Source organism: Culex quinquefasciatus, chromosome 2, assembly GCF_015732765.1.
Source record: "Culex quinquefasciatus strain JHB chromosome 2, VPISU_Cqui_1.0_pri_paternal, whole genome shotgun sequence".
Taxonomy (NCBI): domain Eukaryota; kingdom Metazoa; phylum Arthropoda; class Insecta; order Diptera; family Culicidae; genus Culex; species Culex quinquefasciatus.
Genome location: NC_051862.1, coordinates 163,815,793 through 163,831,500, shown reverse-complemented (window position 1 = coordinate 163,831,500; position 15,708 = coordinate 163,815,793). Strand labels below are relative to the sequence as shown.

The 15,708-nt window shown below is 38.7% G+C and overlaps 1 protein-coding gene across 1 annotated transcript; it reads right to left on the bottom strand.

Annotated features, from left to right (window-relative positions):
- Window positions 1-13,001: 13,001 nt before the first annotated feature.
- Window positions 13,002-14,900, bottom strand: LOC6053638 (60S ribosomal protein L24). Its single transcript, XM_001869648.2, has 4 exons — window positions 14,752-14,900; window positions 14,588-14,663; window positions 13,496-13,743; window positions 13,002-13,241 (listed from the first exon to the last, which is right to left on the bottom strand). Exons 1-4 carry the CDS (start codon window positions 14,754-14,756, stop codon window positions 13,109-13,111), a joined length of 462 nt encoding a protein of 153 aa, XP_001869683.1. The 5' UTR covers window positions 14,757-14,900; the 3' UTR covers window positions 13,002-13,108.
- Between the last annotated feature and the right edge of the window lie 808 nt (window positions 14,901-15,708).

Sequence of the window (15,708 nt, the reverse complement as noted above, 5' to 3'; positions counted from 1 at the left end):
AACAACCGTAACTTATATTCAAAATTACATTTCCACGCACAAATACCAACTTTTTGTGTAAAAACTTTTTTCTTTATGTGTGTGCGTGCAACGTCGAATGAGCATTGGTCGACTACTGCCTCGCATTGCAGCTGCTCAGTGAGCTAGGGCACTCACGACTGAGTCGGGTTTGTTTATGTCACGGTTTTGCGGTTTAGTGAATGGATCTGAAAAAATCGTGTATGCGTCGCCGATTTTCGCGTCAGGACCCCTGACATTTTCAGCTCTGGTTGCGTGCTCTTCGGTTGACGTCCACGTAAGGAACATCCTGGAAGGAGCGTAACTAACTACATCCGTAGTTCTGTTAGATCATCCGAATTATCTTGATCAGAACACTATAGCTCTGGTTCCTTGCGAGTGTCCTATTTTCTTACCTCCACGTTGGCTTGGTTTTCATGATGGCCTGTGGAAACGGATCGTAAACCTTTGACCACCGCGGGTCAGAGTCGAGACGGCTAAAAGAAAGGGGCGCGACAACGTGGGAAAGGGAATAGTTTGTGATTGTAGACGGAATTGTTTTGATTCGCAGTATGTTGAGTCAACTGCTGTGGATGTACCTGAAACATCGCACAACGCGGTTTCTCTTTTCTTCATTCTCAGCTACCACCTATCTCCTATTTTTATTTTGCTCTTCTGATTCCCAATTTTTCACTGATTCTTCTATTTAATATCCAACATTTGATTTTAACTTTTGATTCTCTTATCTCTCAAAGCTTTTCCACTCTTTTCTATTTATATTTTTGATTTTATTGTGAATTTATTTATTTGAATAATTCTTTATCTGTCCTATAAATTATCATTACTATAATCTAAGCTTGTTTTGTATCTCTATTTATTAACTATTGTCTAATTTTACATCTAATACATCTAGCTTCTCATTTTTATTTTTCAAAATACGCTCTTCATTCTCTTACTATTGATACTTGATTTTTATAAAATAAATTCTCTTTTACTGTCTATTGTTTTCAATCTTCACCCTTTTTTTCAAACAAGTGAGGTTTGAACCCTTACTCAATTTATGGAATGGTTAAAAGGGATTAACACAAATATTACTATTGTATTTTTGGTAAACTTTTATAACATTCAAAAACCAAAAATTGTAACAAAACACCGCGACGAAAGAAATAGCAACAGATAAACAGACTCAACAATAGGGAAGATTTCAGGAGAAAACAATACACAGTAAATAACAATAAATTTTTGAATTCAAACTAAAAATAAAACAGTTTTTGCTTTAATGAAAGTTGATAGGCACACTATAAATGGTTAGGCGCTTATACTTACATCAAACCCTACTTAATGTACCACCCCCGGTCGAGTTAAAATGCGTAACCGGAAAAGAAGGTGTGCATGCCTGGCACGAACACTCAAAGCGTGTTCTAGCGTGCTGCTCGTACTGACTCAGAGCAAGGGTGAGATGTAGGTGTAAGGGCAGTGCGTGTTCGTCGGGAACCTAGTGCATAAGATCGGTCAAGGCCCGTTCTTACACTGAAAATTGCGAATTGTGAATTTCAAATTGGGAGATTTTTTATCTGTTTTTATTTTTTGAAGATGAAAGAGACTTTTTTAAATTGTCCGTGTGTTTGGCTGTATGTAGACATGTGCACCAAATCAATGTCACTGTAATATTTCGTCACTGGCTGAACCGATTTTGACTGTATTAGCTTCATTCGATTCGTCTTGGCGTCCCATAAGTCCCTATTGAAATTTATAAGATTTGGTAAAGCACATAAAAAGTTATGCTTAAAAAACTGCTGCATGTAAATTTCACAATTTGCAAAAAATTTGCATGAAAACCTACCAAATTATATATTTTTAGAAAGGTTCTGATATGACCTTTCTTGTGGATTAAGAATTTTAAAGATCTGACTAACCTATCAAAACTTACAAGCAGTTTAAAAAAATAGTCTGAATTTACATAACCTCAAATGGTCGAGTCTGATCGCCACGAAAAAGTCGTGTAGAGGGATGTCATTTTCCTCAAAGGCGGTGTCTGTATAATCTTGACAAAAAGTATGTAGGTATTTTTTTTTTATTCATCACTTATTTTTATTAGGACCTTTTAGGTGCTGCGAACCTCGCTGCGAACGTTAGGGGAGATCCATAAACATGTGGAGACTTTAGGGGGGTTGGAATCACTATAAATGAGAGGAAGGCACCAATCACCTAACCTAAGTAACGTTTTTTTAAAAGGTGATTATAAGACCTTTTTTAAAACAAACTCTAGATTTGATTATATCTTATATTTATATTAATTTTATAAATTATTTTAAGCTCTTATTTTTACGAGTTTTTGCCTTCCTCACCTTACTGAGGAAAGGCTATAAAATCACTCGAAAAATGACCCGCCTTCACGTATACATATCGACTCAAAATCATGTTCTGAGCAAATGTCTGTGTGGATGTATGTAGGTGGGTGGACAAAAAATTGTCACTCGATTATCTCCGGACTGGATAAACTGATTTTGACCGTATTAGTCTCATTCGATCCGTCTTGGGGTTCCATAGGTCTCTATTTAAAATCAGCAAGTATAGTTAAGTACTTCAAAAGTTATGCTTAAAAAAACGATTTTGGCGCATGTCTTGAAGATTGTGAAAAGGGTGGTTTTTGCATGAATTTTCAGAAAGACCTTTTCAATGAGTCCAAAACATTGAAGATCTGACAACCCTCTCTAAAGTTATTAGCAAGTGTTGTTTATACACTTTTTTTTGGAGTCCGGATCTCAGATATTTCAATGAAAATTATGTCCGGGTCCCTTATGCAACCCGTCGTTAGTTAGATAATTGAAATACCTTTCAAATGATCCTAAAACATTGAAGATCTGACAACCGTATAATAAGTTATTAGCACTGAAGTGTTATTAATACATTTCTTGGAGGCCGGATTTCAGATATTGTGATAGTAATATTGTCTGAATCTTCCATGCGAACTATCGTTGGATAGTTTTTTTTTATCAAATCTTGTCGATGAGCCAGAAATATTGAAGGCCTTCGAACCCTATCAAAAGAAATAAGTAATAAAGTTGATTTTTTAAACATATTAAGGGGGCATGTTGCTATTTCTACTAAATGTATTGACTTTATGAATATGAGGAAGGCATCAACCACCTAAAGGTGGATTAAGTAATGTTTTATGTTTAAATATTTTTTTTTAATTGCGAATTTAATTTTAATCAGTTTAAATATTTTTTTATTTAATGTTATTTTTTTATTTTTTGTAATTTTCTTAAAATTTTTACATTCTGATCTTTTTGGATTTTTTAGTTTTTTTAGATTTCTATTTTTTTAAATTTCATTAATTAAAAAAATAAAATTCGTTTTTTTATCATTTTTTAAATTTGATTTTTTTTTGCAATTCATTATTTATTTAATTTTAATATTTTTTTTTAATTTTGAATGTTTTTAATTTTTTTTAAATTTAAATTTACTTTTTTGCTCATAATTCTAAAAATACAATGAATTCCAACGTCGTTCTCGGTGTGGTGATGCTATTTTGACGTCTTTTATAAGACCCTTGCCTTATATAGTTGGTCTAAATCTATTCTAGAGTCCAAATTCCCTGCCCCTACTTGTGAGGCTGTGTTGAAAGAAGGTAGAGGAGAGGGGGTAATATGCACGCCCTAAGGAAAAACTATGATTTCTCAACCATTACAGCATTACTCTGGAAACTATTATTCTTCGTCATCCATATGAAAAAAGTCTTAAAAAACCTCAAAATTGTTCGAAAATATCAAATTTATAAAAACATTACTGATTCATTTCAAACAACCATGCGGGGCAAAATGCACCGGGTAGAAGCAGTTTTCACTAGTCCCACTAGATGACACCGCTGTTTTTACAAAGGAGCTTCACAGCGGTTCAAATTTCTCCACTTTTTGTAGAAAATTTAATTAAAATATCATTTTTTGATGTTTCTGAACTCATCTATCTAAAGAATAATGGTAATATGGCAAAAAATATTGTCCAAAAATCATAATGAAAGATAAAAACACAACATTTTAATGTTTTGCATATAACTTAAGCTGATTTTATACTACGAAGATCAAATTGTTCCAGCAGGGTTTAGCAATAATAAGCTTTCAATTTCTATGATTGTTTTCTCGGACAATTCTTCCAAATACCGAGAAAAAATATCGGGGTGCATTTTACCCCCTCTCCCCCTACTACGGATAGCCATGTTTTTGGAGGTGACAGAATCTATGGATCGTAGGCCGTTCTCGTTCGTATGATGGTGGGTGCTGATCTTTTCGATAACCGGTCTAAACTGCCGCTCCAATCTAGTCCGTCCCATATGTATTTTTGTCAAAAATGAGATAAACTTAACAAAAATCTTGTTTTCACATGTTCTTTTAGCCTATTGAATAAAAAAATAATGTTTGTTCTAATAATTCCAAAATAAATATAACTTTCACGCTGTCCCATATGGGTCATTCCATCTCAACTGTGCACGAAAAAGTGCAAATTTGAAAATTACCCTCTCCGATCCTGCTCAAATTTGGCAGGGCTGTTGATACTATCAAAACATGCAAGAATCCCGAATTTCATCCAAATCGAACCACCCCCTCCATTTTTGTACCTCCCCAAAAAATCGACTTTTTGGCGATTTTTGACCAAACCTCCTAGTTTCAAATGACGATAACTCAGGAACCACAAATCTTAGAGGGTCGGTCTTAGACTCAATTTTGAAGGCAAATGGACGTAGAATACATTTCCGTGATCAAAATGTTGATTAATTTCTTTTTTTCTACCTGTATTGCGCAATTGAAAACTTGAAACGGCCGTATCTCAAAACACCCCAACTTATTTTTTTTAATTTGACCTCATCATCATGTACCCCGGCCAATTTTACATAAGAATCACTTATCGACAGAAATGAATATGTTTCGTTCCCGAGATATCGAATTTTAAAGTTCTGTGTTTTCGAGATTACCTACATCAGCTTCATTCGCCGCATCTGCTAGAAGCACACAGGCGGGCCGATCAATTACTAGGTAGCGTTCTGGGAGATGAATAATTTAAATTAAATTTCAAAAAATTTACGCAAATATTTATTCAAATGGCTGATACCTACCTATATCAATGTATTTTTGTGAAAGGAATATTTATTGGGTTATTTTGAATGCACCGTTTTTTTACGTGTTGCTAACCGTTTCAGAGTACCTCCGAGGCCATGACTAGGGCCTTTATCGTGGGCGGTAGCAAAATAGTGCCATTCAGCAAAAACCCCAAAACCTGCTTTATTATTATTATTATCATTATTATAGTTTACTATTGACACTTTACCATAATTTGGCAAATCTGATTTATGGTTTAACAGATTGATCATATTATCATATTTTTATATTGTTAGCCAGCTCCATTTGATTGAAAGATGATTTTGGTCAAGGTACCCATTTTAATCACACTAAGCCGTTCGACCAATTCTCATCACTTTTGCCGTTTCTGCTATTAAATCAATATTTTCAGATGTTTCAACAATGGAGTGTTGCTTGCTCACTTTTATTTGAGCTATTTATTACTTTGGAACAGTCAAAAACACTTTTTATAAGCTGTAATTCATGATCAAAGTGCTGATAGGCCGATAATAGAAATAGGCTGAGAAAGGGTATAGTTCCCCTACATTTAATTTTAAAAAATCTTCATACGTGAGGACAGCAGCCGTGATAGAACAAAAAAACACTGTTGTTCGGACGCAGTCGAAATCATCGCAACTAGGGGAATTATGCCTATTTTAATCAATGACCTATCTTCAGCCTATCGCATTTTCTAACCTAAATAATTAACAAATAAACTCATTTTAAAGAGCCACAAACCAGCCAAACTATGAGCAAGAAGTGAGCATGCATCCTAGTGAAAGATTTAATCCGAAAAACACTATATTTTTACAAAAAACAGGAAAAATGTATTTGGCTCGTGTTTTTTTCCTTACCTGACACCGTCATTTAAGCCGGCCTGAAAAATCTTCTGACCGCTTAAGCATAGTCCTTTGAATCAGACCACTTTTGTTTTACTTTTTACCTCACTATTTTACACTTTTTAATTATGTTAATTGCTGCAATTTAAACATACGTTTATTTCACATCGAGCTTCTCAATTTTTTTTACGCGAAATGTTGTTTTAATTGAAGAAATACACTTTTAAAAAAATGCCGAAGCACTAGCTCCCAACATATTTTCAACACTTTTGAGCAATCTTCTTAATTGACACCAATACAAGCGCAACTACAGTGTTGCCAAACTGAAACATATTATTTCTCATCTTGGTCCATGCTTGCATAATCTTTTCGTCCATTTTATTAACATTTGCCTCAAAACTGGCAACCGATGTTAAGAAATGCTTTGAAAAAATATTTAGGCCCTTTGCATTATTGATTGACAGTTGTGATGTGTCAAAATCAAAATTTTCTTCAAGTGTAAACAGCAAAATGATTTCGGGTAAGCTAAAAGGGATTTTTGATGAAGACTGAATTGAACAAATGTATTTATTTCAGAAACAGACGAAGAACCGATGGATTTGTCGATTCCTGGCCGACCCAGCCAGAACCTGGACATTCCAGCTCGCCGGCGATGTTTATTTGTGTCAGCGTCACACCCAGTTGACCTCAGCTATCGCGAAACTATCGGCACTACAAGCTTCGATCGGAACAGCAGCTTCGGCGTTCCTCTCCCGGGCGTAAACGCTTTGGCAGCCTCGGTTCGTCCCCTGGCGGCCAACCAGCAGCGTGCGGTCAGTCCCGGAACGTTCGGCAGCAACAGCTGCTTTGGTGCTCCTCCCCAGGGCGTCAGCGCGTTGATGGCCTCGTTTCGTCCCCTGGCGGCCAGTCCCGGATCGTACAGCAGCTTCGGTGCTCCCCCCCAAAGCGTCAGCGCTTTGACAGCATCGGTTCGTCCCCTGGCGGCCAACCAGCGGCGTGCGGTCAGTCCCGGAACGGAAAGTGATCTATTTGAGAAAGATCCGAACGCCGACAACGTGACCGGTCCCGGAGGGCTCACCAGCAGAAGCAGCTTCGATGCTCCTCTCCAGAACGATGAGACTGGGTCGGCGTCTCAAACCACGGAAAAAGGTAGGGTATTATTTTTGGGATGTTCTATAGGAAAATTGCGAGTGGTGAGAGCTTACTATTGGTTTGGTAATTGCGTTCTAAAATTAATTGTCTGTCCTTGATGTAGGTAATTTTGCTTTTAAAACAGTTTTTCACTTTTTTTAACATTACATGTAACATAACATAAGCAAATATTACACCAATAAGTATTGAGTGGCTCTGTACGATTTCGCAAATCGTCTTATCTTAGTATTTTTCAATTTGGATGAAACTTTGTCCATGCATTCCCTATGTCAAAAGACAATTTTTAGGGCTGCTCATACAAAATGGGTATGTAAATGTATACAATTCTGTATCTTGAGAAGAAATGTTCTGACCGATTTGGTGTCTTCGGCAAAGTTGTAGGTTCTGATTAGAACTTTTCGGGTAATAGTAGGTACACGGAAAGAAAATCGTCTTTTATTTAACATTTTAACCATTCAATTAGTTTCTTAGATACAGCCTCACAAAGAATTCAAAAACAGTTAGTTAAATTTACAGGCTTATTAGGTGACAGACACTTAAAAGAATTTACTTCATTGATTCGAATTCATTCTGAGGCTAATCTAACTGTCCAATTTTCAAAGTTCCTTAGATAAATTGTTAAAAATCTTCTCAGATTTTCAAAAATATTTTTGAGTTCTTTTCTTTGAAGAAATATTTTTAAATGCAATTAAAAACTAAATTTGACTTTGATATTTAAAGCATAACTTTTTGTCAAAATTTGAATATCTTAAAAAAATCAAAAATCATATCTATTATAGACACATTCTCCAGCGACAAAAAGCGACACGTTTTGGCTGATAGGTCAAACTACTTTTTGAAACATATAAAAAAATCGAAATTATTAACTTACAATTTTGCCGAAGACACCAAATCGGTCAGAGAATCCCTTCTCAATATACAGAATTGCATTCATTTACTTACCCGTTTTGTATAAGCAAGTGTTATTTTATTACGTAACGCAAAAACGGATTTTTAGACATCCTCCCGCCCCCCCCCCCCCCCTCGTAACAAAATTTCCATACAAATTTAAAAAAATGGATGGGCGTAACACGGCCTCCGACACCCCTCCCCCAACTGCGTTACGTAATAAAAGAACGCTCCTAAGCAGCCCCAAAATTGATTGGAAAGACTAATGCTGCAAAATTGCTTCATGGACAAAATTTTCAGATCTAAAAATTTAAATTAAATTTTTATTTACAGTAAAAACTCGAAAGTTTGATTTATTTATCCATCAGTCGTTATACTGACACGAACATTCAATAATTTTTTCAGTCGAGTATTGTTATTCCGAGGAAGATGTGCAGGCGGCCCTCGAGCATATTCGTACCGGAGTAATGTCGCTTTATAGGGCGAGTATCAGCTTCAATATTCCGCGTGGTACATTACAGTACCGCATGAGTGACAGGTTTCAAAATAAACTTACCACCGGCCCTCCAACTGTGCTCACAACCGCTGAGGAGGAAAAACTTGTACAATGGTTGTTTGACATGCAACGCAAGGGGTTTCCCGTTACATCAACTGGCCTGCAAGCCAAAGTGGCGGACTTTATCAAAATCTCGCCACGGCCAAACACGTTCAAAAATGGAACCCCAGGTATTTTTTTATTTACGTTAGTTTGCAATAGATTTTTAGAGCCAAAAATTCAAAAATTCAAAAATTCTAAAATTCTAAAATTCTAAAATTCTAAAATTCTAAAATTCTAAAATTCTAAAAAAAAAATCTTCACCACGCCCACTCCGGGCATCGCCACACCAGCTCGCCCTCTTGGCACAGCGTCGAATCGCTCGACGGGTGGAGTAGGAGGATCGTTCTCGGATGACACCAACGCGGCCGCTACAAGTTTCGAGCAATCGACTAATCAACGTTGGGAGGAGGAAGAGATCAGAATGGACGATTTTTGTTTTGAGTCAATGCCCCCTCTTCAGGACATCACTAACAAACGCCGTATGAGTATTAGTCACTTTTTACACACTCCGCCAACTCCTAAACGAAAATCAAACCACATTAATTACAAGATAAAGACGCAACCGATCCTTACAGCCGATGAAAGGCTGGCCGAACTACGCCAGGCTGATGAACTGAAGGTGCAGAAGAAGCAAGAACAACAAGAAAAAGCCAAAAAAAGGGAGGAGGCAAGATTAGCAAAGCAGGCTGAGAAGGAAGCACGTGAAGCGGAGAGGAAAAGGAAACGTGAAGAGAATGCGAGCAAGAAGCAACTTCAGGAAGGTATGAAACAACGTAAAGCTGACGAAAAACGAGCAAAGGAAGCGGCTAAGAGGAAGGCCAGAGAAGTGCCAGCCGAGCTGTCTTATCGCTCGACGGCTGGAGCAGGATCTGCCACGTTCTCGGGTGGCGTCGACTTGTCCGACACGATCTTCACCTTGATCACTCCGGGCATCGCCACACCAGCTCGCCCGCTTGGCACAACGTGGTCGTATCACGCGGCGGACGGAATAGAATCTCCCACGTTCTCGGGTGGTGTCAACTTGCCCGACACAAGCGTCAACAGTACTCACACGTCGACAACTCCGGGCTTCGCCACACCAGCTCACCCGCTTGGTGCAACATCGTCGTATCGCTCGACGGCAGGAGCAGGATCTGCCACGTTCTCCGTTGGCGTCGGCTTGTCCGACACGATCTTCACCTCGATCACTCCGGGCATCGCCACACCAGCTCGCCCTCTTGACACATCGTCGTCTTATCACGTTGCGGGCGGAGTAGAATCTCCACGTTCTTGGAGGGCGTCAACATGGCCGACATCAGCGTCAACAGTACTCGCAACTCGGTCACTCCGGGCATCGCCAAACCAGCTTACCCGCTTGATACAACATCGTCGTATCGTTCGACGCTCATGATCGGTATGGATGACGCAACATTGGCCAAACAAGCAGAGAAGGAAGCGGGGAGAAAAAGGAAACGCGATGAAAAAGCGAGTTGGGGAGAACTTCAGCAAAGGTTGAAGGAACGGAAAATAGAAGAGAAACGAGAAAAGGAAACGGCTAAGAGAAAGGCCGCAGAAGCTCCAACGGAAATATATGTTAAACTGAGATAACAACTGACATCATAATTCATACTCCATGATTTGGATAACAAACATCGAATTTGCAGCTATAATAAATCATAAATTTGTAATTTAATAACCCTCAATGGTATGTCTAATCAGTATAAAAATAAACAATTTAAATGACTGTTTTGTTTTCTCCTTTATTACAGTAGAAAAGTAGTTGGTAGTAGTTGGTTTTGAAAAACAGCATTTTTTTAAAGGCTCCGTTTATTCCTTCATGCTCTTTTTTTAATATGTATTTAATCGCAATAAATTGTTCAAAACTAGTGATTTCTGTCCCTATTTACCCCAGATTGCAATCCTGTTACAATTACGTTGCCTGATAAAAAAAATGCGTTTATTATTTCGAAGATAACGGTCATTTTGAAAGAAAATTTTAAAACTGTCTCAGCCTTCATAGGCCCTTTGCAAATTGAAATTATGGTTTTGATGCTGATTTTGTTTGTAGTGGTGCTTTCAAGGCGTTGATTAGAATAGGTATCTGGGAGTGATTATAATAGGTAATTTAGGCTGAATATACAAATTTGATGGAGTGATTTAAAAATGATTTAAAAAATAGAATAAATAACTGAACTTCATATTATTTTATATTAACATGTTCAGGAAGAGTTGCCCTTCCAAATGAACATAGAATTTTCATGATTTAATTGAAAACTGCAGAGTAATTCTAAAAGGAATCAAGAGTCATCGCTAAATAGGCTTAAAATAGGTATATTTCCCCTAAATTTGGGGAATTAGCCGCTTTGAAGCAGATCAAACTTTGTGATTTGCTTACATTTTTCAATTTTATACTTTCCAGAAATCCTTTTCCTACCTACTCCTTGTGATCGTCCTTCACTAGAGTACAACGCATCAACAAATTTTATTCATTTTAATTCATATTTTTACTCAATAATGTATCGTACACTTATTGTTCAGTGTTACTAACAAGATTAATTGCATTTTCCTGCTCACTTCGTCGGAATCCAATTCTGCCCTTTACTGTGTGTCGTTATTGCTCTGTCCTGTGGGTTAGCACAGAAATTCATTTCATTAATTTTTTTGAGCAGATATTTCGCGATTATTCACGATTAAACTTCAGTTTCCTACAGTGTTATACAGTTAATTTTTGCCCAATTTGGTAAAGATTATTTATGATGAAATATTATTTCAATAAATTACCAGGTAGCAGTTATTGATCGGCCCGCCTGTGTGCTTCTAGCAGATGCAGCGAATGAAGCTGATGTAGGTAATCTCGAAAACACAAAACTTTAAAATTCGATATCTCTGGAACGAAACATATTCATTTCTGTCGATAAGTGATTCTTATGTAAAATTGGCCGGGGAACACGATGGTAAGATCAAATTAAAAAAATAAGTTGGGGTGTTTTGAGATACGGCCGTTTCAAGTTTTCAATTGCGCAATACAGGTAGAAAAAATAAATTAATCAACATTTCGATCACGGAAATGGACTCTACGTCCAATTTCCTTCAAAATTGAGTCTAAGACCGACCCTCTAAGATTTGTGGTTCCTGAGTTATCGCCGTTTGAAACTAGGAGGTTTGGTCAAAAATCGCCAAAAAGTAGATTTTTTGGGGAGGTACAAAAATGGAGGGGGTGGTCCGATTTGGATGAAATTCGGGATTCTTGCATGTTTTGATAGTATCAACAGCCCTGCCAAATTTGAGCAGGATCGGAGAGGGTAATTTTCAAATGCTGTTCCGCTTCAGATGGAATGACCCATATGCAAAATAAAGGCAAGTCAGTTCCTCATATAGAAATGTCTCGCAAATCGTTTAAGTGGATGCAGAATTGTTTAAATTTTACAGAGTATGTCTTTCAGAATACGTAAAGCTTGAAAATATCATTATCTGATCGTTTCTGGAGAAATATTTCAATATTAAAAGTGAAATAATACAAAGCTTTTGAGCATTTTTCTTGTGCAAGGGAAAACCACGGATAGAAAAAATAAAAATCATTCCGTTATGGCTAATGCCCACAACATACAATTAGATATATTTTGTCTTGAATGAATAGGCTTGATCCCGATTCTGGAAGAGATCCCTCCTCCGACAAGCGGAGTTTTTGAAATTAATTTCAAGGGTTCAGCAGTTTAGATTTACAGTCACATGACATTTGCCTCTGAAGTATTTGCACAATTTCTGGTGTCGTTGCTGGTCATATTTTGATATCTAGAAATTATATCAAAATCTGAAAAAAAAACATTTTTTTATCATTTGGTGATCAATATTCATACTTGGGAAACAACCAAAACAAACCTGGGAATGACAGTTGAACCAGGTTGAACCTCTGGTGTAAATGTTCAAGCCTACCTTGATACCATGACTGACCTGCCTTTTTTTTATGGACAAATAAAGTCAAGTCGGTCCTTTGTTGAAATTTCCACAAATTTACCTCCAAATTGTTAGTTTTTTAAAACAAATTTATGATAGTGGTGATTATTAGACTGATGTTGAAATAACTGTATGAAAAACTGTATAGAAATTGTTGATTTAGAATGAGAAATATGGTGAAACTTTTTTTGGTTTCAAACAGCGTTATCTCAGCACTCACTTTTTACATATGGGACGGACTAGATTGGAGCGGCAGTAAACTCCTTCTCCTGGTCAACTTGAGCGTTCAAGTCGGATGGCAATCTAGATCTCGTGTTTTGGACATTTCCTGTAATCGCGGTCAAGAAGTTCGTAGAAAGACTCCTTTCTAATCGTGAAACTTCCTGAAAAAATTAATATTTTATTGATCCCTCCCCCTTTCAATTGCATTCTTTGGGACTTCTTCAGCGTCGTCATTTCGGCTCAGAAAGAGTTGCGTTAGTTTTTATGTAGAGTTTTTTTTGTTGTTTATTTTCTTTGTATTTAATTCTCCGACTTCAGCAAGCTGAACAAACGCGCGCATGGTTCACCACTCAACGACCGCCTTATCGCTTGCCTCCGACGCGTGGGGCAGCCTTCTGGGACACCTTGGCGGCCTTGGTCTTTTGCTGTTTCGCGGCCGGCGCCTTCGTCACCTTCTTCTCGGCCTGCTTGGCCTTCTTGGCTTCCTTGGCGACCCTGGAAGAGCAGAAGGGAATGTCGCGGTTAGCAAGAGCTTCCTGGCACGTTGGAGGAGACAATTTAATGTTATGTCTCATTTTGAAAGAGCGGACCCGCAAAGCGATCTCTAGTAGCAAGACCGTTACCAAGCCCAGGTGAACAAAACGAGCACATATTGCTGTGGCCTTGGTCCCTTTTCTTCTAAACGCCACCGACGTTCGGCGTTTAAACGCGCAGGGAGGCACTCTGTTGGAATTGCGAATTGCACTTACTTGATGGCCTGGTCCCGCTGGGCCTTGCGCACCTCCGGCTTCATGTTACGCTTGGCCATGATGTCGGTGATGGAGGCACCGACGATGGCGCGCTGGAACTTCTGGGTGCGGCGGGAGCGCTTCTTGGTGGCCTCCTCAACGATGCCCTTCTTGTGCTTCCTTCTGTACAGCACGGTCCATTTCACCTTGCGCGGGTTGCGCTTCATCAGGAAGGAACGCTCGCATTTCTTGTTGATGAAGGTGAAGGTCTGTGGAGGAGACGTAAGGTTTTGGTTTCAATAGATGCTCTTACACTTTGAGAACATTAAAATAATTCTATCTATCGATGTTTTCATACTACTTCTTGAGGTGTTTTTTTTTTCTCTACCAAACTCAGAGTGGTTCCATAACTTTCCGTTTGTATGTTATTCGTATTTTCCAATTTTGAAAAAAACACTTCAACCTATCAATGTTACCCCGGTTTACGATACGTGAAAATATAATTTGGTTGGAGATGTCTCTTTTTGAGTGATTTGTAGCCGTTTGTCATAAAGCATGCTGAAAACATGCTTAAATTTGAATTTAATCGATTTAGCATGAAGACACTTTCCAAAAGATTGATCTCATGGCAAAGTTATTCAAAATTGTTTAATGAAGAAGTGTGGTTCCCACTTTAATTCAATGCGTTGTCATTACAAATTTAATTGAACTTTTCTTAGACTGATGCCATGCGAATTTATAAAATTTCTCGTAAGTTTAACATGTTCAACATGGCTTTTCACATATCGATGGAGCACCCGCAGAATAAATTTTTCTACATAGATCGCATGTAAAATTACTTGTTTCTGAAGTGTCTTTTAGGAACAAACGACTGGGAGTTGTGTTGACACCATGGAGCAAACATGAGTAGGTTAGGTTTGACGACTATCAACAAACCCGTCGAAAGCAACATTTTGGTGATTCTCTCGACGAATTTGCTTCACTCACGGACCCAATGTTAAACATTCCCAAGACACTGAAATCCGTAGCTTTTCCTAAATCTTCACTCAACTCAACCTCCCGAGAGGAACCATCTTCCTCGGAACATTTCCCACACCACACACACACACTCACCTTGCCATCGGCTTTGACCAGTGTTTTACCGCTGGCGGGGTAAATTTTGAATCCGCTGAACGCGCACAGGCCGATCCTGAAAACGAAATCAACACCATCGATTAGTTCCCCGCGCTAACGGACCCGGCCGGCACCATTTGGGCCGCCAAACACTCGAAACTCACTTCATTTTGGCGAAATTTTAGCACTCGTTCAAAGTGGTAAACTTGATGCCCATGAAACGTGGGACAGAAAAGAACTTGGCGGCTCGATGACAGCGGTGACGTCACGTCCCAGCGCAGGATTGCCAACCGTTTTCGTGCTGTCAAAACAATGCGGAGTGACGGGTTTACCAGTTTGTGGGAAGGTTGGCGGTGGCGCAGTTGCTTTTTTACCGCGACCTCGAAGTTGCGCATAGAGCTTTATGACGATCGCGTACGGACAATTAGGTTTTACGTTTACTCCGTTTACTCGGTTTTTAGGTTAGAAATTTGACAGCTTGGCTGCACTGTTTACATTTTTTGCACGTGTTTCTCAGTAAAAATGTGTGTGCATGTGCGTTCGTGACGTCACGCTGTAAAACCTAATAGCGCACCATTTGGGTTTGCTGTTGCTGTTTCTAGTCCCAGCTGGACTATAGACTCAATTATCCGAATTGCCGTTCTATGCATAATTATCCTATGTTCAAAAAAGTACATCTGAGAAAAACGCGATTGAAATTTTTCGAACGATTTTTGTATTTCGACGCATAATTGTCCCACAGACAAACAGACGGGACACTCGAGTGCTGATCGTCCTTCTAAAACAGTTATTTCAAATGCAATTTTGTTTCGGCATCCACTCACCTGGCACTGCTGGCGCTGCTGTCGTTACAGCTCGCCCGTCTTTTCTCAGTGCGTGTGATGTGTGTTTTTAAGCTGAGCACGTGTAAGGCAGCAAATGAAAACAATACAATTATTATGGAATTCAGTAATTCTCACGGTGATCCACAATCCAGGCTTTGCTGGACAAGATTGGGGCAGTCTTGGTCAGGGTCATATGAGCGGCTGACTAACGAGGACATACCCTTTGCCCCACTATTAACCCGGGACCTAGCCCGGGACTCAACAGCCCGCCGATGTTGAGGCTGCTGCTGAGGCGCC